Source organism: Pseudorasbora parva, chromosome 2 (genome assembly GCF_024679245.1).
Source record: "Pseudorasbora parva isolate DD20220531a chromosome 2, ASM2467924v1, whole genome shotgun sequence".
NCBI lineage: Eukaryota > Metazoa > Chordata > Actinopteri > Cypriniformes > Gobionidae > Pseudorasbora > Pseudorasbora parva.
The window spans coordinates 45,717,978-45,744,375 of record NC_090173.1 but is presented as its reverse complement, the minus strand read 5'-3'; the positions used below and the strand labels follow the sequence as shown (position 1 = coordinate 45,744,375).

The 26,398-nt window shown below is 38.0% G+C and overlaps 3 protein-coding genes across 4 annotated transcripts in view; 2 read left to right on the top strand and 1 right to left on the bottom strand.

Annotated features, from left to right (window-relative positions):
• The window catches only part of ccdc137 (coiled-coil domain containing 137), a 7,787-nt gene extending 248 nt beyond the window's left edge, over positions 1-7,539 (top strand). The window contains exons 2-6 of the mRNA XM_067421879.1: positions 2,513-2,640; positions 5,198-5,405; positions 5,726-5,805; positions 7,098-7,177; positions 7,265-7,539. Of these exons, the coding sequence (XP_067277980.1) occupies positions 2,513-2,640; positions 5,198-5,405; positions 5,726-5,805; positions 7,098-7,177; positions 7,265-7,453 (685 nt within the window). The 3' untranslated portion in view covers positions 7,454-7,539. The remainder of the gene's footprint in view (positions 1-2,512; positions 2,641-5,197; positions 5,406-5,725; positions 5,806-7,097; positions 7,178-7,264) is intronic.
• A 501-nt stretch (positions 7,540-8,040) lies between these two features.
• On the top strand, positions 8,041-16,546 carry btbd17b (BTB (POZ) domain containing 17b). The gene is made up of 4 exons (XM_067421866.1): positions 8,041-9,440; positions 10,695-11,098; positions 11,885-12,170; positions 13,827-16,546. The coding sequence occupies exons 2-4, from the start codon at positions 10,867-10,869 to the stop codon at positions 14,899-14,901; spliced, it is 1,593 nt and encodes a 530-aa protein (XP_067277967.1). The 5' UTR covers positions 8,041-9,440; positions 10,695-10,866; the 3' UTR covers positions 14,902-16,546.
• A 5,626-nt stretch (positions 16,547-22,172) lies between these two features.
• On the bottom strand, positions 22,173-25,306 carry kcnj2b (potassium inwardly rectifying channel subfamily J member 2b). 2 transcript variants are annotated; one of them, XM_067429019.1, is made up of 2 exons: positions 25,189-25,306; positions 22,173-24,275 (listed from the first exon to the last, which is right to left on the bottom strand). In XM_067429019.1, the coding sequence occupies exon 2, from the start codon at positions 24,035-24,037 to the stop codon at positions 22,712-22,714; it is 1,326 nt and encodes a 441-aa protein (XP_067285120.1). In that variant the 5' UTR covers positions 24,038-24,275; positions 25,189-25,306; the 3' UTR covers positions 22,173-22,711. The 2 variants fall into 2 exon arrangements, with proteins under 2 accessions (XP_067285120.1, XP_067285121.1); XM_067429020.1 differs by having other exon boundaries at positions 22,173-24,270; positions 25,189-25,238.
• Positions 25,307-26,398: the final 1,092 nt, after the last annotated feature.

Here is a 26,398-nt window from a genome sequence, read left to right as displayed (position 1 = left end):
CTGGATAGTCGTTTCAACTGGTAAACAACTAAATGAAAAAGTATTTTTGTATTATACATTTAAAAGTATTATTTATTATTGATTGATTTAAAGTAAACCATGTATATCATATGGACTGACAGAAAATTGTGAAGACAGTTCACAGCGTAATTATTCGGGGAACGCATGTTAACTTACTTGGGGAACTTTGCATCTTTCAGGATTTCTTATTACATTCCCCAAACGTCACAACAAAATATATTAATAAGTGTGTTTTGAAAATGTGTTGTCCAGATACATACAGTGTTCATAAATATGGATGACTAAAATAAGTGTATTTAGGTTCAGGTTTTTGGGACCCTTAGCCTATAAGCATAGTTCTGAAATTATATTTATCTTATAATTATTTAAATATCAATCAATCAATCAATCAATCAAACTTTATTTGTATAGCACCTTCCAACAACCAAAAGGAGGACCAAGGTGCTTTACATTTAGAACAGAAAAACATCTACAATAAATAATATATTAATACATGAAGCAATAACCAAAGGAACAGTTACACAAAATACAAAAATAAAATTCAAAAATAAAATTCAAAGTGCCACAGTGCTACTGTGTGTTAAAAGCCAGTTTAAATAAATGCGTTTTTAACCTGGACTTGAATAGGGCCAGGTCTGTAAGAACACGCAGGTCTACTGGTAGAGTGTTCCAAAGTTTAGGAGCAGCAAAAGCAAATGAACGATCGCCCCACTGCTTGCACCGGGACCTCGGCACAACTAGCCTCATCTGGTCAGCCGACCGGAGGGCTCTGTTTGGACGGTGGACACTTAAAATCTCTGATAAATAAGGTGGCGCAAGGCCATTAAGAGCTTTAAAGGCAAACATTAAAATTTTAAAATCAACACGGTACCGAACCGGGAGCCAGTGGAGAGAACAGAGAACTGGACTAATATGGCTGTGTCTAGATGTACCGGTTAGAAGACGAGCAGCTGCATTCTGTACCAGTTGGAGACGATGGAGTGAAGACTGTGTGATGCCAATGTAGAGTGCGTTACAGTAATCAATGCGTGAGCTGATAAAAGCATGAATTGCCTTTTCCAGATCACTGCGGCACAGAAAAGGCTTTACTTTGGCTAAAAGTCGCAGCTGGAAAAAGCTTGCTTTTACTACAGAGTTAATTTGTTTGTTAAAATTCAGATCTCTGTCAAAAATCACCCCCAGATTCTTTATTGCCTCACTAACTTGAGGGGTTGTGCTTGATGATAAATCGTGGTGTAAAATAGGGGAACCAAAAATAATGTATTCCGTTTTACTCTCATTCAGATGAAGAAAGTTTCGTGAAAGCCATAGTTTAATATCAGATAGGCAACTATGCAAGGAGTCTAGAGCTGAACCATCATTTGGAAGCACAGGCATATAGACCTGGAGGTCGTCTGCATATAAGTGGAAAGAAAGATTGTGCTTGGCAATAATGGAACCAAGAGGCAACATGTACAGTGAAAATAGAACAGGGCCAAGAATGGATCCTTGTGGCACTCCAGAGGACAGAGGAGCAGTGGATGACGAAAATTCATTGATCATAACTGAAAAGCTCCTGTTGTTCAAGTAGGAGCGAAACCACTGCAGGACTGAACCCGTGAGGCCGACCTGTTGAGCAAGGCGGGCGATAAGTACTGAATGGTCCACAGTGTCGAAAGCTGCTGTTAGATCCAGCATCACCAACAGCACAGATCTTTTAGCATCAAGGGATAGAAGGATGTCGTTGTGGACTTTCAGCAGCGCAGACTCAGTGCTATGTCGTGACCTAAAACCAGACTGAAACTTTTCTAAAATTGAGTTATTTTCTAAAAAAGGCTGTAACTGTGATAGCACAACCTTTTCTAGGACCTTTGATAAAAATGGTAAATGTGAGACAGGTCTAAAATTAGACAAAATGTCGGGATCCAGGTTGGGTTTTTTTAAAAGTGGTCTGACCACTGCGTGCTTAAAGACAGTTGGGACAGTCCCTGAGCTGAGGCAGCTGTTAATGAGCGAGAGGACGCATGGTCCAACAGTATCAAAGACCTGTTTGAGCACCTTGGTTGGAACAATATCGAGGGGGCAGTTGGTGGGCGACAACCCCTGCACCACCTCAGAAAGGCGTGATAAAGACACCGGTTCAAATCGTTCAAACACTGCAGGTGAGACAACAGGAGGGACAGCATTGGTGTAAAAAGTACTGTTCATATTCTGCCTAACAGAGGATACTTTCTCAACAAAATAATTCAAAAAGTTTTCACAGATGGATTCTGACACCTTGCTCAAGACATTGCAAGGTGGATTAATAACAGACTGTATTGTGTTAAATAAAGTCCTTGGACGAATATCAATTGCTGGATTTTCTTAAACATTTAAAATATATATTTTTGCCTTGGAGCAAATCACAGTAGCTCTTTATAATGGAAAACTATTTTTGTTCCTTTTTCTACAACACATTTACTAATTTTATTGGTGTTGATATCTAATTGAAAGGTTTCTTGTATTTTATTAGTACAAAGAAGTCAAAGAAACATGCTGATCCTGCATCAGACGACCACCTCCAGCAGATTCCTCATCGTCTGCGTGAAATCATGAAGAGTAAAGAGATGATGAAACAAGGCTCCAAGAAAAGGAAAAAAGGTACTGCCAGTTTTACACAATCTTTTAAAAAAAAAAGTAATAATGCAAAGGTGGTAAATAAATGCTGCAGCTTGAACTACACATTAAAATCAGACAAATACTTACTGTATTATTTGTAAAAGTTAATTTTGAAATAAAAAAACAGATAATCTAATAAGAATTATGTAAATGTAGTTACGTGTACAATTTCTGTAATGTACATTTACATTTTGTGTACATTTTAATAAATGTAATCACTTAAAATATTTTCTGTTCGTATAGTCATTTTAACGTTGCATTGAAATTGCATTACTCATGTTGGATATTTTATCATAAAAGTGGAATACCAGCTGCCTAAAATGTTAAATAAATCTGTTAATTTATTAATGGAAGATCTTAAAGGGGTCGTGAACGGACCTTTTTTATTTTTTACTGTTGCCTAAGGTCAACTAATGATGTTTGCATGCATTTTGTAAAACATCAAAGCAAAAAAAAAAATGTTTTTTTTCTTTTTCAAAAACATCATAATGAATAAGTAATAGGCTATTTTGTACCCTGGCTTTGAGCTTCTTTGAAAAAAACGCTCTGTTTGAATGGCTGTGCTGCATTGAAGGGTTGGAAGTAAACACCCACTGTGGGCTAGGATTGATAAGATTTAATGAGCATCAGCTCCCCTGTCAGTACAAATGAGGGATTGTTTTGAAAGTATAAGGGGAAACGGCAACCGGCAACTGAATCGCCCACAGGGCTCGCAAAATGGTAAATGGGCTTCATTTATATAGCGCTTTTAAAACAATGCCCATCCAAAGCGTGTTACATCTTGCCTCACATTTACCCATTCATTCTCTCATTCACACACCGACGGTGGTGTCAGCCATGCAAGGTGCCATCCAGCTCGTCGGGAGCAGCTGGGGTTAGGTGTCTTGCTCATGGACACCTCGACACTTGGTCAGCTGGAACCGGGGAAAATTCATTCTTGTAATCTCATTCTGTCAGCAAATCCAGTCTGTTGTTTACAAACGAAACCATGGTGAAATTAAGATGTGCAATGTCTACCCTGTGAGCTGGATATTCATTAAAAATAAAGTTCATCCATGCATTCATAATATTGGAATCCGAAATAAGTTTGTGATATGTTTATTGCTTAGAAGTTAGATGCGATTTAGCTCTGTGTAGGCCCATATTATCTCAGGTATGACTCGGTGGGCAAGGCTACAAAAGCAGACGTACACATTTATCTGTTGAGGTGGCAATTTAACAATTAATGACGTCAAAGGCCTACATATTCTGAGATTGTTTTCTGGGCCTGGAAAACAAGGAAGTTTTCAGCTCAGAAACATACAGGATATTCTTAACAATGAACAATATCACAATGAACGTTTATATATCAAAGTCTGAATGAAAAGTTGATTCCTCAATTCATCACCCCTTTAATGTGATTCTGTAAAATATATCATTCATTAGAGGTTTGCCTGAAGATTGGTAATAATATCATTACCTTTCAAAATGGCAAGATATTTATTTTTGTCACTGCACATAATTATTACCCATTTATGCATTATTTGCATTATATTCTTTTATAACATTTGCATGCAATTTGGCAGTTGGTTGATAATTGAGGTGCATCGTGGGCAGCATCTAGGGTGACCACCCGTCCCATGTAGCGCTGGCCCTAACAGCGTTTGAAGCAGAATTCATGAATTCACGTGTCACGCATGATCAATGCTTGCTCCAAAAAAAGTTGAACTGTTGACTAGGTTGTCAACTTTGTTGTCATGACGGCGCACGCACGTGCATACCAAGACACACTGGTAGGGAACTTTTAGATGCGCGCTTTCCAACCAACTCGAAAAATGGCAGTCTGAGGCACTGCCATCATCAATTAAAAAGAGATGGGTACAAGAAAGCCAGGGAAAATTAATATTTGTGGCTGAAAGGTGTTGAGGGGGATACCGAGAGGGCTTTTTGTGACCTTTGCAAAACGTCTTTCTCCATTGTACATGGAGGGGATTACGATGTCAAACGACACAGATTCAGACTTTACTAAGATGCAAGTTTACCATCCTTCATCAATCAGATTTTTTTTAACTGTTCCGTGTTGAGCAACTACAATTTTAAAGTGAATAAATTGTAATGAAATAAAATTAAATAGCTATAGTAAATCTTAAGTGGAAGTGCATCTGTCAATTCATTGAATGTTCATATATGAAAAAAATACACATTGGTTGGCCTATTCATGAGCATACATCAGCAATTACATATGTTTAGGGGAAGAGGGCATTATTGATATCATATAAGGTGCTATGAGCTAGAAATGGGCAAACCACTATCGGTGAGTCTGGCTGGGGGGTGGGGGCACCGCTGCGCCAGGCAGTGTCCCACATTGTCCCTCAGAAACATACCCCTTGTCCCCCCTTGGGCTTATTAGCAGGTGGTCACTCTAGCAGCATCACTCCTCTGCTGTCTGGGTTGACAACCTAGTGACCCACAAATATTGCTCAAGGTCACAGCCAATGGCAAGGGCAGTGGAGGAAGGGATGTCTTGCTGTATGTTGTTCATATATGTCTCTTATTTTAGCCACTAAGCCAAAGATGATCTCAGGGGATATTCCTGTCCCACACTTCCGCAGAGGGCGAAAGGAGTCAGAGAAAGCTTACATCCATCGCATGACCCAAGAGACTGAGCATGTCCTCTTTCTCACCAACAACCAGCTACAGCGACAGCCGGAGACTGAGCTAAAGAAAGAAGAGAAGACGGAGGAAAAGAAACCCACTAAAAAGAATTGGTTAGTTTGGCATGCCTACTGATTAACGCACAGACTTTAAAGTAGCGGCGTTCATGTTACTTTTGGATTCGCTTGCAAACAAGCAAAATGTTTACACTTTGCAAAGAAAGTTTCTTAGGGTACACATATAATATTATTATTTGTATTAATTGTTGCTGCTAATTTCAATTATTAAGCCTGTGAATCCAAACAATTAGAGCACAAATGCATTAAATAATCATCATAATAAGTTTACTTGCTCGTTTCAAAGGTTATCTAAATAAAAAAGTCATTTTAAAATACCGCCATAACTTGTTAATTTGTATTTTGCTTTATTTTAGGCTCCATAAAGGGAAACTAAGGCAGCAGAAAAAGAAGTTAAACCAGCAAGTGGAGCGTGAAGAGGAGGAGATGTTTAAAGGTATGTGTATATACACTCACCTAAAGGATTATTAGGAACACCTGTTCAATTTTTCATTAAAGCAATTATCTAATCAACCAATCACATGGCAGTTGCATCAATGCATTTAGGGGTGTGGTCCTGGTCAAGACAATCTCCTGAACTCCAAACTGAATGTCAGAATGGGAAAGAAAGGTGAGTTAAGCAATTTTGAGCATGGCATGGTTGTTGGTGCCAGACGGGCCGGTCTGAGTATTTCACAATCTGCTCAGTTACTGGGATTTTCAAGCACAACCATTACTAGGGTTTACAAAGAATGGTGCGAAAAGGAAAAACATCTAGTATGTGGCAGTACTGTGGGCGAAAATGCCTTGTTGATGCTGGAGGTCAGAGGAGAACGGTCCGACTGATTCAAGCTGATAGAAGAGCAACTTTGACTGAAATAACCACTCGTTACAACCGAGGTATGCAGCAAAGCATTTGTGAAGCCACAACACGCACAATCTTGAGGCGGGTGGGCTACAACAGCAGAAGACCCCACCGGGTACCACTCATCTCCGCTACAAATAGGAAAAAGAGGCTACAATTTGCACAAGCTCACCAAAACGGTTTAAGACTGGAAAAATGTTGCCTGGTTTGATGAGTATCGATTTCTGTTGAGACATTCAGATGATGGAGTCAGAATTTGGCGTAAACAGAATGAGAACATGGATCCATCAAGCCTTGTTACCACTGTGCAGGCTGGTGGTGGTGGTGTAATGGTGTGGGGGATGTTTTCTTGGCACACTTTAGGCCTCTTAGTGCCAATTGGGCATCATTTAAATGCCACGGCCTACCTGAGCATTGTTTCTGACCATGTCCATTCCCTAATGACCACCATGTACCCATCCTCTGATGGCTACTTCCAGCAGGATAATGCACCATGTCACAAAGCTCTATTCATTTTAAATTGGTTTCTTGTACATGACGATGAGTTCACTGAACTAAAATGGCTCCACAGTCACCAGATCTCAACCCAATAGAGCATCTTTGGGATGTGGTGGAACGGGAGCTTCGTGCCCTGGATGTGCATCCCACAAATCTCCATCAACTGCAAGATGCTATCCTATCAATATGGGCCAACATTTCTAAAGAATGCTTTCAGCCCCTTGTTGAATCAATGCCACGTAGAATTAAGGTACTTCTGAATGTGAAAGGGGGTCAAACACAGTATTAGTATGATGTTCCTAATAATCCTTTAGGTGAGTGTGTATAGTTCAGCATTCTCATCAAAGGTCCAAATTTATCCTGGCTGTCATTTCTTTTCCCCTTAGATGAGGTACTGTTTGGAGAGGTTGCCATGGCGCCTCCATCACTGAGTGTTAAACCAAGGAAAGCCGTAGTCAAACCCCAGGTAAACAGTTTATGTGCATCTATTCCCTTTTGTGATGCTAATTAAAATTCAATTTGTTTATAATTCCCATCCTGATTTGACCTTAAGGGGGCCTCTAGAGGTCTTCTTCTCAACTCCCTCCTGGGGCACAGTCCTGTGTCGGTAGCCAAGCCCTCTATGGCGAGGAAGAGGATGATGGAGGAGGAGCGGGAGAGAGTGGTGCAGCTGTACAGAAAGATGAAGCAACAACAGAGAGACAAACATGAGCAGGACAAGGCTGTAACGACCTCCACATGATGCTCTACTCTTTGTATTATATAGTGTTCTATCATCTTTTGTAATGTACCATATGCATGTGTTCCCTTAAATGTGTCATGAACTGACTTTTTGTTGTTGCCTGGATTGTTTTGAAAGCGGCAACTGAAATAGTTCTCTGACAGGGCTCTCAAAACATATTTATCAAACAAACACAACGATTTATCTCCCCTCCACCTGCGATTGAATCAAAACATTTTTTTTACTTTGCCTGCCCGATCGGTGGATATAAGCGTGAATTGCACACGTGCTCGCACTCTTCAAATATCAAGTCAAGAGTGTGAACAATGCAAATCAAGAAAGGAATATTTCACTATTTAAGATTCACCAGCCTGCCGGTGGGCTTACGTTTTGCTAGCCCGTCTGGAAAATACATAGCCCTAAGATGTTGGGCTTTGCAAGCCCTGGCACTCTGAACCCGAATTGCAATTAACCAACAAATAAGGGATTCTCCAGCCTGTGACAGTGTGCTAAGGTATGTTCTGTTAGACACTTACACATAATATGATCTGTAACAATGCAGTACTGACACAAATAAAATAAAAAACATTTTACGTGTGTTACTAGGTGTGTGGCATCATTCCTGTTGGGTCCAATATAAAAAGGCACATCATTGTGTTTTAATCTTAATATGTCTGCAAATCCTGTGTCGACATGTGTCTTGCTTACAAATGATTATCTTGCCATCTTTCTCATGTTTATTGCTTGTTTAGCTCCATGAGTCGGTGGGCGGGGCTACAGAAGCAGGTGTATCCCCCTTCTATAACGTCATTGACGAAATTTTCTGGGACTGGTGTCTATAAAAGCTTTTCTTTTACTAACACGGAAATGTTTAGCTCCGAAACTTACTGGATATTCTTACATATCATGACCTTGTATATATAAAAAGCTCAAGGGAAAGTAGATTTCTCAATTTATCACCCCTTTAATAATCAGAATGACTCTTTCTAAAATATTGGAAAGGATTATAAGAGCACAGGTCTGGGGTCTTTCTGGTAATAGTTGTTTTTCAATCTGGTTTCCATCCATATCATAGTGTTGAGATGATATTAGTTAAGATCTCTAATAACTTACTAAGCTCAGTTTTGGGTCCTCTTTTTTTATTAATCATCTTTTGCCCAACTAAGTTTTTATTCAATTCCACTGACCTGTCCTACTATATATATATAAATGTATTAATTTTTTTTAGTTAAATATGTAGAACAGACAATATGTTGCTTCCGAAGATATGTTACATGTTTCTTGGCAAATTAAGTACAATTCACCTTGTTTTTCGAATTCAACATATTTTCACCCCCGATTCGTACTTAATGCATCGTGTTTCCTTCTGGAGCATCAGTGAATGTTTGAACCTTTTTTAATATTTGTGTTTGAGTCCCTCAATTGTCTTCAGTATGAAAAGATGGATCTCAAAATCATACAGTCCCTCTTGAAAAGGGTTCAAATATGCAAAAAGATGCTGGAAAAATGAAGAATGTGCAGGACCTGGAGGATTTTTCTGAAGAAATTAGGCAATTTTACTGCTCAGGACAAACAAGGGGCTCAAGAACAACTATCACAAAACACATACACAGTTGTGGATCTTCCAGGGAACTACAGTATTAAGAATCAAGGGTGCATAAGCTTTTGAATAGAGTCATTTGCGGATGAGATGTTAAACCGAGGTCCTGACTCTCTCTGGTCGTTAAATATCCCAGGATGTCCTTCAGAAAAAGAGTATGGGTGTAACCCTGGCATTCTGGCAAAATTTACCCATTGGCCCCTCTGTCCTGTCCATCATGGCCTCCTAATCATCCCCCTCTCCTGATTGGCTTCAACACTTGGTCTCCTCTCCACCAATCAGCTGGTGTGTGGTGAGCGTTCTGGCAGAATATGGCTGCCGTCACATCATCCAGGTGGATGCAGTGGTTGAGGAGATTCCCCCTTCTATGTGAAGCGCTTTGAGGACCCAGATAAGTGCTATATAAATGTAACATTTATTATTTTTATAAAATCAGCTATTTATTTTTGTCTTGTCTTGTGGACTATTATGTAAACATATTTTATGTAACACCTTATTCAGGACAGTGCTAAATATAAAAAAAAAGCACTTGGTACGATCCCTCTTATTTTGGCAAAATAATTTACATTTTCAAATTCTGTTCACGTATACTTTTTACTTTTTCTGGGTCTCTCAGTAAAGATCACTGCGATTCTTGTTAACCCTTTAGTCACTTCCCATATTGCCTACTGTAACATTTTTTCTTTATAGCCTGCCTTCAAATCTTCTCTACAAACTCCAGCTAATACAGAATTCAGCTGCTCGAATTATCTGCACTTGCATTGGCTCTTGGTTAAATATCGTATTGATTTTAAAATCCTTCTTTTTACTTACAAGGCACTCGATAATCTTGCCTTCTTACTTCTCTGACCTTCATATCTCCACTCCTACTCATATTTTAAGATCTCATACTTTGCACTCACTCTTGTTCTCCCTCAAACTTGCACAATTTCAGTGAAAGTCTTCTTGGTTTTGAATCTCGCCTTGAGGCCCATCTTTTTAGACACGCTTTTATGATATCTTTTATGCTTGTATCCAGTATGTCCAAGCTGTAATAATGAATATTTCTTGTTTAATGTTGATTGTTTTATTATGTTTGTAAGGTGTGCTTGAGTGTCATGCAAGGCGCCAGTCAATAAAATGTATAATACAAATTTAGGCAGTTTATTGTGATCCTACACCTTTGCACATCACAGACATATAAAAATGATACCTGAAACTGCAGCTTGTTGAGAGATGTTCTATTGCTTATTTTAAGCAAATGTTTTTCCCCCTGAGAATGATAAAATGTAAAAAGTCCCATAGATTTACTTTAAAGGCCTTGATGTGCTTTATTATTTTTTATATCAGCAAGTAATTAACACCTTAGCAACCACATAGCAACACCCTGACATCCTGGTGGGATTTTTTGTTTCCTATTGTTAAACTACACAACAAAATTTCAGTTTGTAACAGAATATTGAACCTTATTTTAAGGTGGTTTTCTTTCTTTGTCATGCTTTCTCTTTCAATTTTATTCATGTTAATCACATAGAATGGGTGTTTAGCCACCCAAACATGGATTTGTGCATACATTTATATGTTTTAAGATGTTACTATATGGATATCCTCTGTGCAATCCAACATTGTGAACAATGTGCAATAATATTTATTTTCTATTGTATTCTGTTCCTTTTTTTTTAGCTAATACACTAGCAAAAGCCCCCATGTGTAGACCGCATCCCACTCCAGACGCCCACTTCAGTCCAAACACGCAGCCCAGTGCTACAGATCGATATCATGTAACATTGAAAGAGGAGAAACTCACAATCAAAGCGGTCGTCATGGAAACGGCCCAGCCGGATTCCACCAATCAATGGGCTTCATGTGGCTGAGAGATGCTCAGCGATGTGCCAGCGTCCTACATAAAGAGTGTGGGACAGCGAGCCTGGGCAGCACATACCGAGAGAGAGAGATTGGGGTGGGAAAAAAGGCATCCAGGAGAAAGAAAGACGATATTAATACAGGACGAGACATGGTGAACTCTGGAGGAAGCGTTCCTGCCGTGGTCTGCCTGGCCAACCTTTGTGTTGCTCTATGTGTAGGAGGTAAGATCATAGATTTTTGTTAGTAGTTGCTGGAATAGCCATATATTTGTGTATGTTATAGAAGATACTTCATGACAAATTGTAATTTTCCCTGGTCATGTTTTTAGTTTTTAACATTAAAACCTCCTTTATAATCCATAAAAAATCCCTTTAAATGTGCAGACACAATGTTGTACAGTTCATTTGCAGTTATAAGAGAAGTCACCATCTTTACAGGAAATTCAGAAGCTTTCAAACGACTGAACTGATCAAAGTGTCAGGTGCGAGTGAATGTGCCACGTGACTTCAATGAGCAGCAGTCAGAGCCTTTCATTAACAAGGTCTCGCTTGTGATTTTGTATTCAGGCTTGCATGTTTTTCCCCTCCTTTTTTGGGCTCTTTGAGACCAAAAGTGCCTTTGGAAGCTGAAATGCAAAATAATTGCTCTACTTAATATTATATGACTGTTTATGATTTTGAAAGAAGGAAAATTTACAGTTTAGTGTCAAAACAAAAAACAAAAACAAAAACCTAGATGGAAACCAAACTCTGGGGTGGGTTTCAAATTTATAACACTAGTTCCAACTACATAAATGACACAACTAGGTATACAATTATGAATCTTTGAGAGATTTATTTTCACATTATTCAACAACAACAAAAAGCAGTTCAAATGCAATTAAAAACATCTAAACCTTTTGTAATATACATTGTTCTAGTTACAAACAATTTGTACAGCCTCCTTTTTTTAGTTGCCCTCTTTCGTTGCCCCAATTGGGTCACAAGTGTCGTATTTCTGTCCTGTAGCTGCATTGAAGACAGATGTGGTGTTGGAGAATAGTGCTACCACACTGAACCATTCAATGGCTCTGGTGCAGCGCATGGAGTCCCTGCTGACCCAGGGAAACGGCAGTGACGTGAGCCTGCGCGTTCAGACCTTGAACACGGACGAGGTGAAGGTGATCCAGGTCCACTCGCTGGTATTGACCCTCCAGAGCGATGTGTTTGACGAGCTCCTTCAGACCCGCAACTCCACTGCAATGGTCCTCAGAGAGACACCAGACTGTGCAGCTGTCTTTGATAAGTTCATTAGGTGAGTAATTCATTAATAATTGGTCATTTAGCAAATTTTTACACAAAGTGATACAATTCTCTTGGAGCAACCTGTGGTTGAGGTGACTGTTCATGCTTTACCCTTGAGCTTTTAACCTTCAACCGTCTAAATCTATAATCAATAGGCCATAACACTCCATTAACTGGGAGCAACTAACTGGGGTTTCTGGGAAAAAGTCTATGATGTAATGTGTTTGCCTTTTAGTTGACTTTGGTAGTTAGTAAAGTATTGCTCTGGTAATGATTTTGTTGTAAATCATTTTGTTAGATTCACTTTCTGGATTTGTACTTTGAAGATACTTGTACAAAAGATTAATTTAAAAGGAATAACATTTTTTGCCTCTAGTAATAGGAAAGGTGCCACATTTTGTTTATTATTTTATGTATTTTCTATTTTTTGTTTTTATTTCTTGTTTTTAAAATTTTTAATTTGTAGATTTAAAAAAAACACACATTTATTTTATGTTTGTTTTAATTAATTTTATTTTATATTTTTTATAATTCATAGAACTTAATCCTTTTATTTGTTTAAAATATTCAATAATTTTTTTATTTTGTAGATCTTCAGGGGGAAAAATCAGTTACTTTCCACAAAGTTGTTAGGCTTTCTGGGGCCCATAATAAAATGTATAATGCAAGCCATAACATACAATGATATGCATATAATGTAGTTACAATAAAATTTGGGATAAAACTAAGGCAACCAAAGTACAAATATTACAGGGACAGTCTGAAAGACACAATAATGAAAGTTCATGAAGGTTTTCAGGTTCGACATATCATTGTGCAGAGCCCCGCACATGACACGTAGGGAAAAAATGTATATTGTGGTCATGAAATAACAATTTGCTCCCACAACTCACTGGTACATCAACACACTTTAATAATTAGTTCCCTCGCTTTAAGTAAACCGTGTTTATCATGCACTGCCAGGTGCACAAAACAAAAGTGTCTGTTTGAATTTAAATCAATAAGTTGGTCAAGATCTTGTATTAAAAATGCAAGAGTCCAGAACTCTGTAAAGTCTCCTCCAGCACATCCCAAATATTTTCAATGAATTTAAGGTCTGGACTTAAAATGATTCTTCATGCCGGATGAATTTTGACATTGACATCCTGGAATATAGCCATAATGTGTCTTTGTTTAAGAAATAAAAAACTACACACTTCATCAATCAGGGTTAGAAGAACTGTTAGAAGAACAAACATATAACATGCTAGAAACATAATAATCACTGAAATAATGATCATTCATGTACTCCTAAGTACTTGCCTATTTAAATCCAAACAGCATTTTTTTTGGCCAAGAAGTGTATAATTTCGTTTAACATTTTACTAAATTGTGGTCATGTTGTGTTAAATCTAAACAGGGGAACAATTTAGTACAATGTGGCCACAATTTACTAAATTGAGGGAGAAAATTGTTGTTCAGTTTTATTCCCCTGCATTTCAGGTGTGTGGATCTGTATTAATGAGATGATAAAGGCTTCTGGTGCACTTTTTAGTGCAGCATTGAGTTGTGTTATGTTATCGTTTCACACAGGTTATGGAGAAAAAGTTTCAGAGTAATCAAAGTTATCTCAGGTAAAATGTCAATGGGAAGGTTGATTTTTACAGCCCGACCTCTTTCCCTGCAGGTACTTGTACTGCGGTGACATCACATTGCGTCTGAACCAAGCCATTCCTTTACACAAGCTCGCCAGCAAGTATCATGTGTGGGACCTCCAGCAGGGCCTCACCCAATATATGGCCCAGCACCTGTCCAGCGATTCACCCACGGGCCACGTGGTGGGGTGGTATCAATACGCCATGCAGATCGGGGATGTGAACCTGCAGAACAGCTGCCTGCAGTACCTGTCCTGGAACCTCTCATCGGTTCTACAGAGCGCCGAGTGGAGCTCAGTGAGCGAAGAACTCCTGCTTTCTTTGCTCCAGCGTTCAGACCTCGTTCTTCAGAGTGAACTGGAGCTGTACGAAGCTGTGGAAGCATGGATCAACCAGAACCAACCTTCAGATGAAACAGCCGAGAACGCACTCAAAGCAATACGTTACGCCATGATATCTCCCCAACATTTGTTCCACCTGCAGAAGAAGTCACCTCTGATGTTGAAATATTACGAATCCATACGTGATCTGCTCTTCCTGGCCTTCCAGTTCCACGCAGCCTCACCCGTCCAGCTCGCAAAGTACTTTGACGTTAACTGTAGCCTCTTCATGCCACGTAACTACCTGTCACCAGCATGGGGCTCCCCGTGGGTGATCAACAACCCTACGCGAGACGACCGCAGCTTCAGCTTTCAGACTCAACTCGGACCAAGTGGTTACGACACCAGCAAACGTGTGACGTGGAATGCTCTTTTCTCTCCACGCTGGCTTCCTCTTAGTGTGCGATCCGTTTACCCGGAGCAGGGATCCTTGCAGCCCACTCGTACCGACGGGGGGCGTCCACGGATCATCGTCACACCCGCCACCTCGAGTCCGGACTTTGCTGGAATCAGCTTTCAAAAGACTGTCATCGTTTCGGCCCGCAAGCAGGGGAAGGTGGTTGTCCGTCATGTCTACAACTTCCATCAGAGCACGGAGGAGGCGGGAGACTTTCTGTTGGAAGCGGACCTGCAACGTAGAGCATCTGAGTACCTCATTGACAGCTCGCTCTACCTGCATATCATTGTAAAACCTCTCTACCACAGTCTCATAGTAGCCAGAAAGTAAGAGTCTAGTTCCTTTATGATTTTTAATCAAATCATGATTTTTAGTCTACAATTGCCAATAGGTGGCAAGTTTTACATGTTCAAATACATTTACATTTATGAATTTGGCTGATCTTAAATTGCACCACATTTTAATTTTACAGTCATATGGACTTTTTGCAAATAACAAGTCAGCACCAAATTGTATTATTAATGTCAAAATAAAAAATAAAAAAAAAGGTATTTAATTTTTAAAATACATTATCATGACGCATTCTAAAACAAACAAACAACAACAAAAATATGGTCACCATCAAATCAGTTCCCAGTGGATAAAATCAAGGTCCGCCCTACACTTTTCCTCATTTAAAGAGGACATATTATGCCTCTTCACAAGCTATAATATAAAACTCTGGTGTACCCAGGATGTGTCTGTGACATTTCAGGTCAAAATACCCCCTAGATCATTTATTATAGCTTGTCAAATTTGCCCATATTTGGATTTGAGCAAAAATGTGTGTGTGTGTGTGTGTGTCCCTTTAAATGCAAATGAGCTGCTGCTCCCCTTCAAGTGGCTTCTTTACATGAGTTTCAGATACAACCTCAACAACAAAACAAATCTTGCAGACAAATTGTTAGAAATAACCAGTTAGTTCAAGAGTTAGTTCAACAACCTTACATGTTTGAACCGGAGATGAAGAGACTCAGAAAGAAATTTTAGACTTTTAGACTGCACATGGACTTTTCTGAATGGTTAGTGAATCCATGTATGCAACTTTAGTTTTAATTCAAGTCAACGGGTTTACTGTCATGTTAATCTATAAATTGTTAAATAGGTTCTCATGTGGGATCGTATGAATTACGCAGATGGTGAGCGTTTTCAGGATTAAACTAACGACATAGCTCTAGTCTCTGTGAATACAGTCAGCAACTATAACTTAAGCCATATTAGCCATACAGCATTCTAGAAAGCTCATTTAGAAAGGAAATTTGCAAATATTAACTGAATACGAAGTGCCATATCAATCCTTACTTGTTCTGGACAGGAAATTAGAGAGAAAAGCGTTGGTATATTAACCTTCAGAAACAACTTTTTCACAAATCCAGCGTTGTACTGAGACTGACCATCATTGGTGAAACAGTCATACGTAAAATAATTTGCCGCATATATACCATTTTACCAACATTCTTTGGCACGTGATTTTCATAAATGAAAATCATCCACAATTTCCTCAGTGGCTTGGATGTAATGTTTTTTTTTTGGCACAGATATTGTAATACTCTAGCTAGCTGATACAGCTCTCTGTGCTTCTCATTCAGGGGTGTGTCTATGCTAAAAGTTCAGCTCATAAATGGGTGGGGTTTCCTTACTCTTACATGTAGCATAGGGGTAAATAGGAAACAAACGTTATGAGAGAATGATAATGATTGATGGGGATTATTAAAAAAAAAAGTATTGGGTGGATTTTTAACATTATAAGCTGGTTGTACACACACACACGCGCGCGCGCGCGCACACACACGCACGCACGCACGTACGTTGTGTTCACCTTATAAAGGTTCATTTTGCATAATATTTTCCCTTGAATATCCTATTTCATTAGGAAATTATATCAAATAGGTAAGACTGGCTGTGAATGTTTTTGGTTACTTTAGTAAACTTTATACCGCATGAATTTTAATAGTATTTTGAAGTCACATTTGTATATTGCCATGTTTGAATCTGTAAAATTTGTCAAACAGCCCTCAAGTTGTACGATGAGCATGCTGATTGCTTTCATAAAAAGAAACAAAGTCATAAACTAAATCAAGTTTTTAATGGTTCTTTGCTGATTAATAAATAATGCAGCCGGACACATTTTAATAAATTTTTGCTCACTTGTTATACTGCAATTCATGCTGTTTCATTAAAATCACAATTTCTGAACCCACAAATGATTGTGTCTATTTATTACCAAGATACACTGGTTCTACTTTATGAAGGTGTCTTGGGCACAAATGCATTTGGAAAAGCATCTGTATTTATTTTAATTGTATATTGTCTAAGATAACATTGTGGCATTAAACATTTTTGCAACTATATGTCATTTTGAAGTCACAAGAAACTGAAAACAGTGAGGGTGGACAACTCTCACAAGTTTAAATGTCATTGTTGTTCTCTTATTGTCCTCTGGTGGTCAAAAAGTGGTATGTCCTCCTGAGCCATTGAGCTATTCGAATTAAGAGAGTGGTTTAAAGCTTGGCTGCTGATATGCAGACGCTTATTTAGTGTTGACAGGTTTCATCATGATGCCATTTGGCTGGAGTAAAGCTATCAGACGATTAGAAACTATTAGAAAGCCAGCTGGAGCACAGCAGTGCAAACGCAGCATTATGAACAGCTGCTGGAATGATTATGCAGGGCAGGTGCATGTTGGGAAAAGAAATATGATGCTCGGGCTGCCACTTCAGTTTGGAATACTGTCTTACTGCACCGTATATACTGTATACTAGAGTCAAGTGAAAAATGCAATGATAAACAATGTATACTGCATGTATAGCATCACAATTTGCATACTTCCCTACTATAGGTGAAAAGCAGTATGTGACAAAAGTATGTCTAAATTCAAAGTACCCATGAAAGTATCTGGATGACCTATACCACGGGTGAGATTCTGAAGTGTGCATATGATGGACATTTTACCCATGAGACCACAGAAGAGGATTTGTGAATGGCAGTGACACAATGCAGCTGACGCTGGTAGGTCACATGGCAAGTGGAGTACATCCAGATTACATTCATACTACACACACTCATACTAATTAGAACATGTTTTTTTCCGGTTGTGAAGCTACTTATTAAAAGTAAGTACCTACTTAAGAGATCATGCTTATTTTTATTTTTTATGAAAAAGAATTTATGATTTTTTTTGTTTAAAAGCAGAGAGTCTTTTCTTTCTTTTGATATATTGAATGTTCAGATATTCATCCAACAAAATACGGGGGGAATTAAACTTTTATAAAAATAATTTTAAAAAAAAAGGCTGGAGCTGGCTGGCAACTTTGTCTAAAAACGCTGAGAGAGAGAAAGAAAGAAAGAAAGAAAGAGAGAAAGAAAGAAAGAAAGAGAAAAAGAGAGAAAGAGAGAAAGAAAGAAAGAAAGAAAGAAAGAAAGCATTGGAATGGGGGATACGATACACACGATATGCTCGGTTGAGTACACATTTTTGCCAAATTTATTAAACTAAGGTAATCTAAATAATCTATATGCATACACAAAATGTACATTGTCTATTTAATCTGTGCACAGCATACTGCAGCATACTTTTTTATAATGTGATATTAGCGTTTCAGTGTCGCTACAGTTCTTTAATGGAAACTGCTTTATGTAATCAGCGTTGGAGGGAATGTTATGTCAATACTCACTCAGAAATGTCAGACTGTGGAGATGTCAACAGCAATAGTCTGTATACTGCAAACTTGACTGTGTTACAACATTTTAATCTTCATTATGCATAACTGGGTTTATGTATGCCATGAAACTACACAGTCTGTGCAAGAATGAATGCAGACTTCTTCTAAAAACATTTGTGAAAAAATAGGTCGCTCTCATGAGCTCAGGGAAATCAAGCGTGGTACTGGACGAGTCTGGCTTTGGCAGTAACCAGGAGAATGGTACTTGCCTGACTTCATTGTGCCAAGTGTAAAGTTTGGGGGATGGGGGATTATGGTCTGGCGTTGTTTTTCAGGGGTTGGGCTTGGTCCCTTAGTTCCAGTGAAAGGAACTCTTAATGCTTCAGTATACCAAGACATTTTGGATAATTTCATGCTCCCAAATTTGTGGGAACCGTTTGGGGATGCCCCCCTTCCTGTTCCAATATGACTGTGCACCAGTGCACAAAGCAAGGTCCTTAAAGACATGGATGAGTGAGTTTTGTGTGGAGGAACTTGACTGGCCTGCACAGAGTCCTGACCTCAATCCGATATATCACCTTTGGGATGAATTAGAGCAGAGACTACAAGCCAGGCCTTCTCGTCCAACATCAGTGCCTGACCTCACAAATGTGCTTCTATATGGTCAAAAATTACCATAAGCACACTCCTAAAGTTTGTGGAAAACTTCCCAGAAGAGTTAATATTTTTTTTTAAATTTTATGTAGCAAATAAAAAAACCTGATATTAAAACTTTATCAGCATGGTTATAGATCAACCATTATATGAATTTATTACACACTCAAAAAATTTGTTTGCAGACTCATTGCAAACAAGAATCAAATTTAAGAGTGAGAAACATATTGACGCAAATTCTTTACTGACACCCATTTAATCTACTTCACTGCTCTGTGAAAGTGTGCGTCATATATTTTTCCCTGCACAGCATGGTAGAGGGATAATCCAAATCTCAAAACCAGACTTTATTCATCAGGAATAACATTAGAGATTAAACCTGATAACTGTGACCACACCTGAACTGACACTGCACCATTAATAACTTCCATTGCAACAGCTGCTTCATATTACTTTGTGTACTTTATTATGTAGCTCGGATTATGAAGGCTTAGACCTCCTTTTAAATGTGAGAGAGACTTTCCCCCAGACTGTGGATATATAAAATATAATACAGTGTACAACAAGATAGTTGAAGGGATAGTTTAATTCTTTCATCATTTACTCAACCACTGTTGTGGTATCTGTTAAGTTACCTTCTACTGTTGAACACAAAATAAGCTATTTTAAACCCATTTGTCAGTAACCAAACAGTTGACAGTACCCATTGACTTCCACAGCAGAAAAAGAAAAATATGGACATTAATGGCTACCCTCATGTTAGTTACCAACATTCTTCAAGATATTTTCTTTTGTGTTCAACAGCAGAAAGGAACCCGTATGGGTTTGGAACAAATATGAACTATCCCTTTAAGTATCTGACGCTCAATGAAACATAGTCAACTGATTTTTTTCTTTCCCTAGTAAAGAGGACATGTAATGTGGAAAATTGCCTCAGGGAGAAATCAGACTTTCAGCAGAACAAAATCCAATCCTCTCATTGCATCTCCGGTGCCCAATCGATTCACTGTTTACACAAACTAGGGTCATGGATTCAAATTATTCAAGCCACACAATGCTTTTGTCTGGATGATCTATGGCAACTACATTTACAGTCTAAAAATGAATAAACATCTTCTGTCTCTTTAAATTTAGCATGCAAATGTATGTGATGTCATAATCTGGAATGTTGTCATTTACATAACTTGTGATGTGGTCAAAATAAAACTATCTTCATGAAATATTAAATATGCTGGAGACCTAAGAAATACACAATAAAATATTATTTTATGATGTCTAAAACATGTAAAAAATATATTACCTAGAACCTAGTTTTGAAACCTAGAAACACAGAATGTACTTATGCATACAACCAAACATTTACAAATATGGACCGGGGTTCACCTTGAATTTATTACAAATCAGGCAAACTTCTGCACATGATTACGTTGCAGAGTATATTGTTAATGAATAGTAACTTTTATTGTGGTTTATTTTAATAGCTACTGTCACAGTCTTTATATATAAACAGATATTGGTTCCATGTTTCACAGCATTGCAAGTCATTATTACTTGGATTTTAACACATTATGTCACACGAAACAAAATAGTATGTTTTTGTCCATTTGTCAACATAAACATATTTTCTAATCTTTCTTAAATAGCAGCAGATAAGTAACATTCGTGCCTTCATTCATAAACATTAACATTCACGTCTTCAGTCACTGAAGCTATATTGCACATCGAAAGCACATATACTGCTATGAACATGACATTCTTTACATATTATTCAAAGATTTGCTGTAGTTTATTTACAACACTTTGACCGCTCATAATGTATGAATGCCAGATTTCATCCAAACCCTGAGATGTTGAGTGTGCTTTGACAAACCCTGTGTGGAAGTTGCAGTACATGGACCGAGGAGCTTTACGTTCACTAATGATCAAACAATAAGTGCCCTAGATTAGCTTATACTGTCATTAAAATGGATGGCTAATCTTCACTACTGATATCATAAAACATTTCTTTTTATACAGAACTTTATTTATGGAAAGAGGAGAGACGTATGTTAAGAGACCAGCTCGTTAACAGATTTCTTTCATTATTTTCAGCTAAGCTTTGCAAATAATGTGTGAACACGTATCTCTTCACATAAAAATGCCTACTGTCAATGAAAAGCACATTAGAACCGTGAAATATGGATTCCAAGGTTCTAACTTTATGCTTCTGCTCATTTATCTTGAATTCAGTGAGTTTTAAATGCTGAGAAATGCATTATATTGTAGGTGTCATTTCAAAAACATGATCAAAAGGAAACCGCTTCATTGTCTGCCTTTGAATACAAACATGATTTCGTCACGACACAAGGTATTATTCTGAATGTACTATTAACAGCTTGTGTGCAAGGACAATGGAACAAAATAGTCCTGTAAAATAATTTTGACTTTTAAAATGATAGCTGTGCTCCAAAACCTAGTGAGCTTACATACCATGTTACGACATCATGAACTGGTTTTATGTGTAAAAGCTGTTCCCAAAAAACATTATGCTCCTACACTGTAAAAAAATTATTTAGAAAAAAAGTTACATGGTTGCCTTAAAATTTTGAGTTCATTGAAATTAAAATTTTGAGTTAATACAATGAACATTTTTTGAGATTCAACAACATTTTTACATTTTTTTATGTGGTTCAGATACAAAAATATTTTGAGTTTCTATTTATTAAACTAATTTCCTTCATTGTATCAACTCAAATTTTTAATTTCAATAAACTCAACATTTTAAGGCAACCAGGTTACTTACTTTTTTAAGTTAAACCAACAAAAACCACCACAAATTTTTTACAGTGTAGCCTACCATATTTCAGCTAAATGTTTCCTATTCCTTAATGAAAAAAGAATCAAAGCTCAATGAAATAAAAAAGTGCATTCAATATGGTGGAGAGGAAATTAGCTCTATCCAATTTGAATGAACTGTTCATACAAATCATGCATTTTAGAGCACTGCATCTTTAGCAACATGCTAATGTGAAACTTTATATATACTGTAGTTATATAAAAAGTTATATAAGTTCCGGCAGGTGCTTCATATATTATATATATATATATATATATATATATATATATATATATATATATATATATATATATATATATATATATATATATATATATATATATATATATATATATATATATATATATATATATAATTTTTATGGGTTCAGATTATAGTATCATTTTAAAGATTTAGTTTTAACAAAATCTTATGAATTAAACAAAGCATTAAAATGAAAAGTATAATGCCATAATTTAAGACATTTCTCCGTATATAGGCCCTGTTTTTTGTGGGGGGGTTTTATTGAGTCAAAACCCTGGGGTTCTATATAGAATGCAATTGATCCATTTTTCCAGGAGTGGATTAATTGGGGCGGGGGGGTGGGGGGTGCCATGTATATGAGCCATATTGAGTTGTGTGATTGGTTTGGAATTGGTTTTAAGTTGCTGTGATTGGCTTACTTGAGAAAAGAGCTTATATTATCTATATCGTGTGCTGCGCTTGTCTATATTACAAATTGATTGTGTCAGAGTAGATTTGAAAGTTCATGTTTGTTGATCTGTCTTGCTAGATAACAAGTCAAAGTGAATATTTCCAGACGTATGCAACCTAACCTTTTGGGTTACACCACAAATCAATTGCATCATGCTCTCAAAACAGCAGCAAAACAGCCTTTCCACAGTCATGCTTTTTCATTTGTATGCTATACAAATAACGTCACCACACACAAAGCAACTTTCTAAAGGCATCATATCTCTGGCTGCTGTCTTAAAGGCTTGAGTTGAAGTGGTAAAGTATCCTGACTAGAAGCCGTGCTTTTGACATCATCAATATTACATCCTTCCAATGCCACACTGTCTCTTCTGATGTTATTCAGGTCATCATCATCATCATCATCGTCGTCATCCTCTGTTTCCTCTTTATCCATAAAGGCTACTTCGTTCTCATAACAAAAAGAGTTCGAGCTAGATGTGATGTACTTCTTTTCGGCCAAATCTCGAGCGCTGCACTGAGGCGTGCTGGGAACCTCGTATGTGTTCTCAAAGTGTGAATAGTCCACTTTGTAATGATTTTTCTCCTCAAAAAGGACCGGCTCAAAGCGATGACCCCACAGGATTTCGCTCGACACGTAAGAGCTGCGACACTGAGTGGTCATGGCAGTAGCTTCCACCATGCCTTCCAAAATCACGACTATCTCCAGCTCAGAACTTTCCAGTTCCTGTTTGCTTATGTCATAGAATGGACTGTCCTCATCAATCTCATGCACAATGGTGATGGGGGACACTAAAAAGATACGGTCAATACCAGTGTCGAATCCGACATCAATGTCTAACTGATCCAGCGGGATGAACTCGCCTTCAGGGGTGGTGCGAGATTTGAGCAGCTGGGCGCGAACGTGAGCTTCCACCAGGTGGCTTTTCCGGAGGTTCCCGACCCTCCACATCAGACACAGTTTACCATCCCTCATGGCTATTGTGGCATAGTGACTGAACACAAGGGTTCCGTTTCTTTTCTTAGGCTTAGCCATCTTAGCCATGACCGCACCAATGATGAAGGCATCAATGATGCATCCCAAGATGCTCTGGAAAACCACCATGAAGACAGCCATAGGACAGTCCTCTGTTACATACCGGTAACCATATCCAATAGTAGTTTGCGTCTCCACGGAAAACAGGAAGGCTGCTGTGAAGCTGTCGACATTTGAAATACAAATATGCTCTTGATTCTCCAAGTCCCCAGACGAAAGTGCAATAAACCAGAATATTAATCCAAAGAGAAGCCAGGACAGTAGGAAGGAGAGGCAGAAGAGGACCATCATCCAACGCCAGCGGATGTCAACGCATGTCGTGAAGATGTCAGCCAGGTAGCGTTGACCTTTTTCACTCATGTTGATAAACTGCACATTGCAGTGCCCGTCCTTGTTGACGAAGCGGCTTTGTTCTTGGTGCTGCGTGTGCACTTTGCTGCCCACATTTCCATTTCCGTAGCCGTTTTGCACGCCGATAGGGGACAGCTTCATCCCGCCTTCTTCCGAGGAAACTATGCTGTACCGGTGGGCTCTCACACTTCCCATCACTTCCGAATGAGGGGGCTGAGCCTCGTCTGCTTTGGACAACAGTCTGAGTTTTTGGAGGACGCGTTGGAGAAACACTTTCGACCTCTCACATGGACCAACACGCAAACAAAAATCAAGATTTCCTTGAAACCAAGCAAGCAATGAGAATGATGTTCCAAACAAACAATGTTTTCGTCGGGGCTACGAGGACAGCTCCTCTTCCGTGAAATGACTGGACATCATTTGCAAAACTGTGCTGAGAAAATAACACAAAGTAAGAGTCTGAAGAAATAAGCCGACAACAAAGCAAGCAGTTCAGTTTGCACAAAGATTGTGCTTGTGTTTATGAACTATGCCATTAAACTGTTTTAAAGATCAACTGTCAAGATCAAAACACTAATATATTTACATGCATGTAAATTAATTTCTCCTTTGGCCAAAATTAATACCATTAATACCAAGAGTGATGTAACACTTGGCATGACCTGACAGAGCTATCCAGAAACACATATGTATAGATTAGAGCTGCAACTGATACAACTAAAATATAATACCAGTTATATAATATATAATGACAATAAAATATTTATTTATAAATATATGGGTAGACATACACTTTTTTATATTAGGAAACACTGAGGTCAATTTTAAATGAAGATGTATATAATGTTATGTATGAATTTTAATAGTCATTGGACCACCATTATATACAAATAAATTTTTATTTTAATTTCTACAAAATAATTAACAATATTGTCATGTGATATTCAATAGCCTACTCTCTAAATTACATGATGAGATTGAGACGAATTGAAAAAGCTGCTAATTGATAATAAAAATAATCAAGTGGCTTCATCCCACATCTAGTTTTCACGAATGAAAGTAAAAAAATATTGAATGCCAAATATTAATTTTGTCCATGTTAAGATAACAAGCTTGAGCTAGTTTTAGTCAGGTGGAATCAAGGCATTGGCAGACATTGGATATCCCCTTGATCCTCTTTTTTTCTGAGGATATAAAATTTTAATTGGACAATTGTAAAAACAAGAAAAATGCATTAAAATGGCCTAAACTGCCCTTGAGACATGTTGGCAAAAATAACTGTTAATCTCTAATGAGCAAAAGCAGTTTTAGCTACTAGTAAGCCACAAAACTAAAACGAAGCTTACCTTTTAGAGTTCAAGAACAGAAGTTTAAATCAGCACATTTCCGCAGCTTGCAGTTGTTATTATCCGGTGGGAGAGATCAGTCAAACGTGGAACTTGATGGTGGTTTCGATCATCTCACTCAGTGTTGGCCAAAGCTCAAGCCGATCGAAGAACAGTTTTAAAAAGCCTGTTAATCTCCGCCCAGGCTGTCAGGTCATGCAGCTGTGATGATGATTACAGCATCTCTCGCCGTAATCACAGGCTGCCTTCATCATAACATGATGTAAGACAATGACCAGGTCTGAATAAAAGAATTCACGAGTAGAATATCATAATGTCTTTAAATGTTTTTTTGTGAAGTTTTCAAGACAATATAATGTGTTTTGATAAGTAAAAAGGGATAGTTCACCCAAAAATAAAAATTGTGTCATCTCACCTTCTTTCCAAACCCGTACAAACGAGAGCACTCTGACCCCTCCAGGCATATAGACAGCAATGTAATTAACACTTTCAAGACCCAGAAAGGTAAACAATGTTAAAATAATAAAGTCATTATTTTTGTCTGTTTTTCCGCACAAAAAAGTATTCTCATTGTTTCATAAAATTAAGGTTGAACCACTGGAGTCACATGAACTATTTTAACATAGTTTTTACTACCTTTCTGGGACTTGGAAGGAAGTGTTCATAACATTGATGTCTATGGGGGGGTCCAAGAGCTCTCGGATTTCATCAAAAATATCATAATTTGTGATTTGAGACAGACTTGATAATAGCTCATTTTCTCACTCAAACCACTGCCACCTGCTGCTGCTTCTGCTTTTAGAGGGAAAAGCTGCCCATAACTACTTGTCAAGGATATATAATCCTCTGAAAGAATTTGTAATAATAGCGTATTATTAGCGAAAAGGAGCTTGCAAAAGATCCAGTGTGTATCTGTTTTTGCACTCGTCAAATGATTACATTTACAGCGTGTTGAAATTAACATTATTTCTTCATTTCTGTGATATATCAGGACCATTTTATGATTAATTAAAATACATTTCTTACATAAAGTTCCTTTAAGTTAACACATGCATCAATCCTCTTTAAGTGCAGACATTGGGAAAATAAAAGATTCATCGTATACCATTAACTTGTATACCATTAACTAAGCAGCAACTCTTCTGCCACTCAGCCCCAGCTGAGGGGGCGTGTTTTCCCGGCGGGAAAATGACGTCGATGCATACCCTCT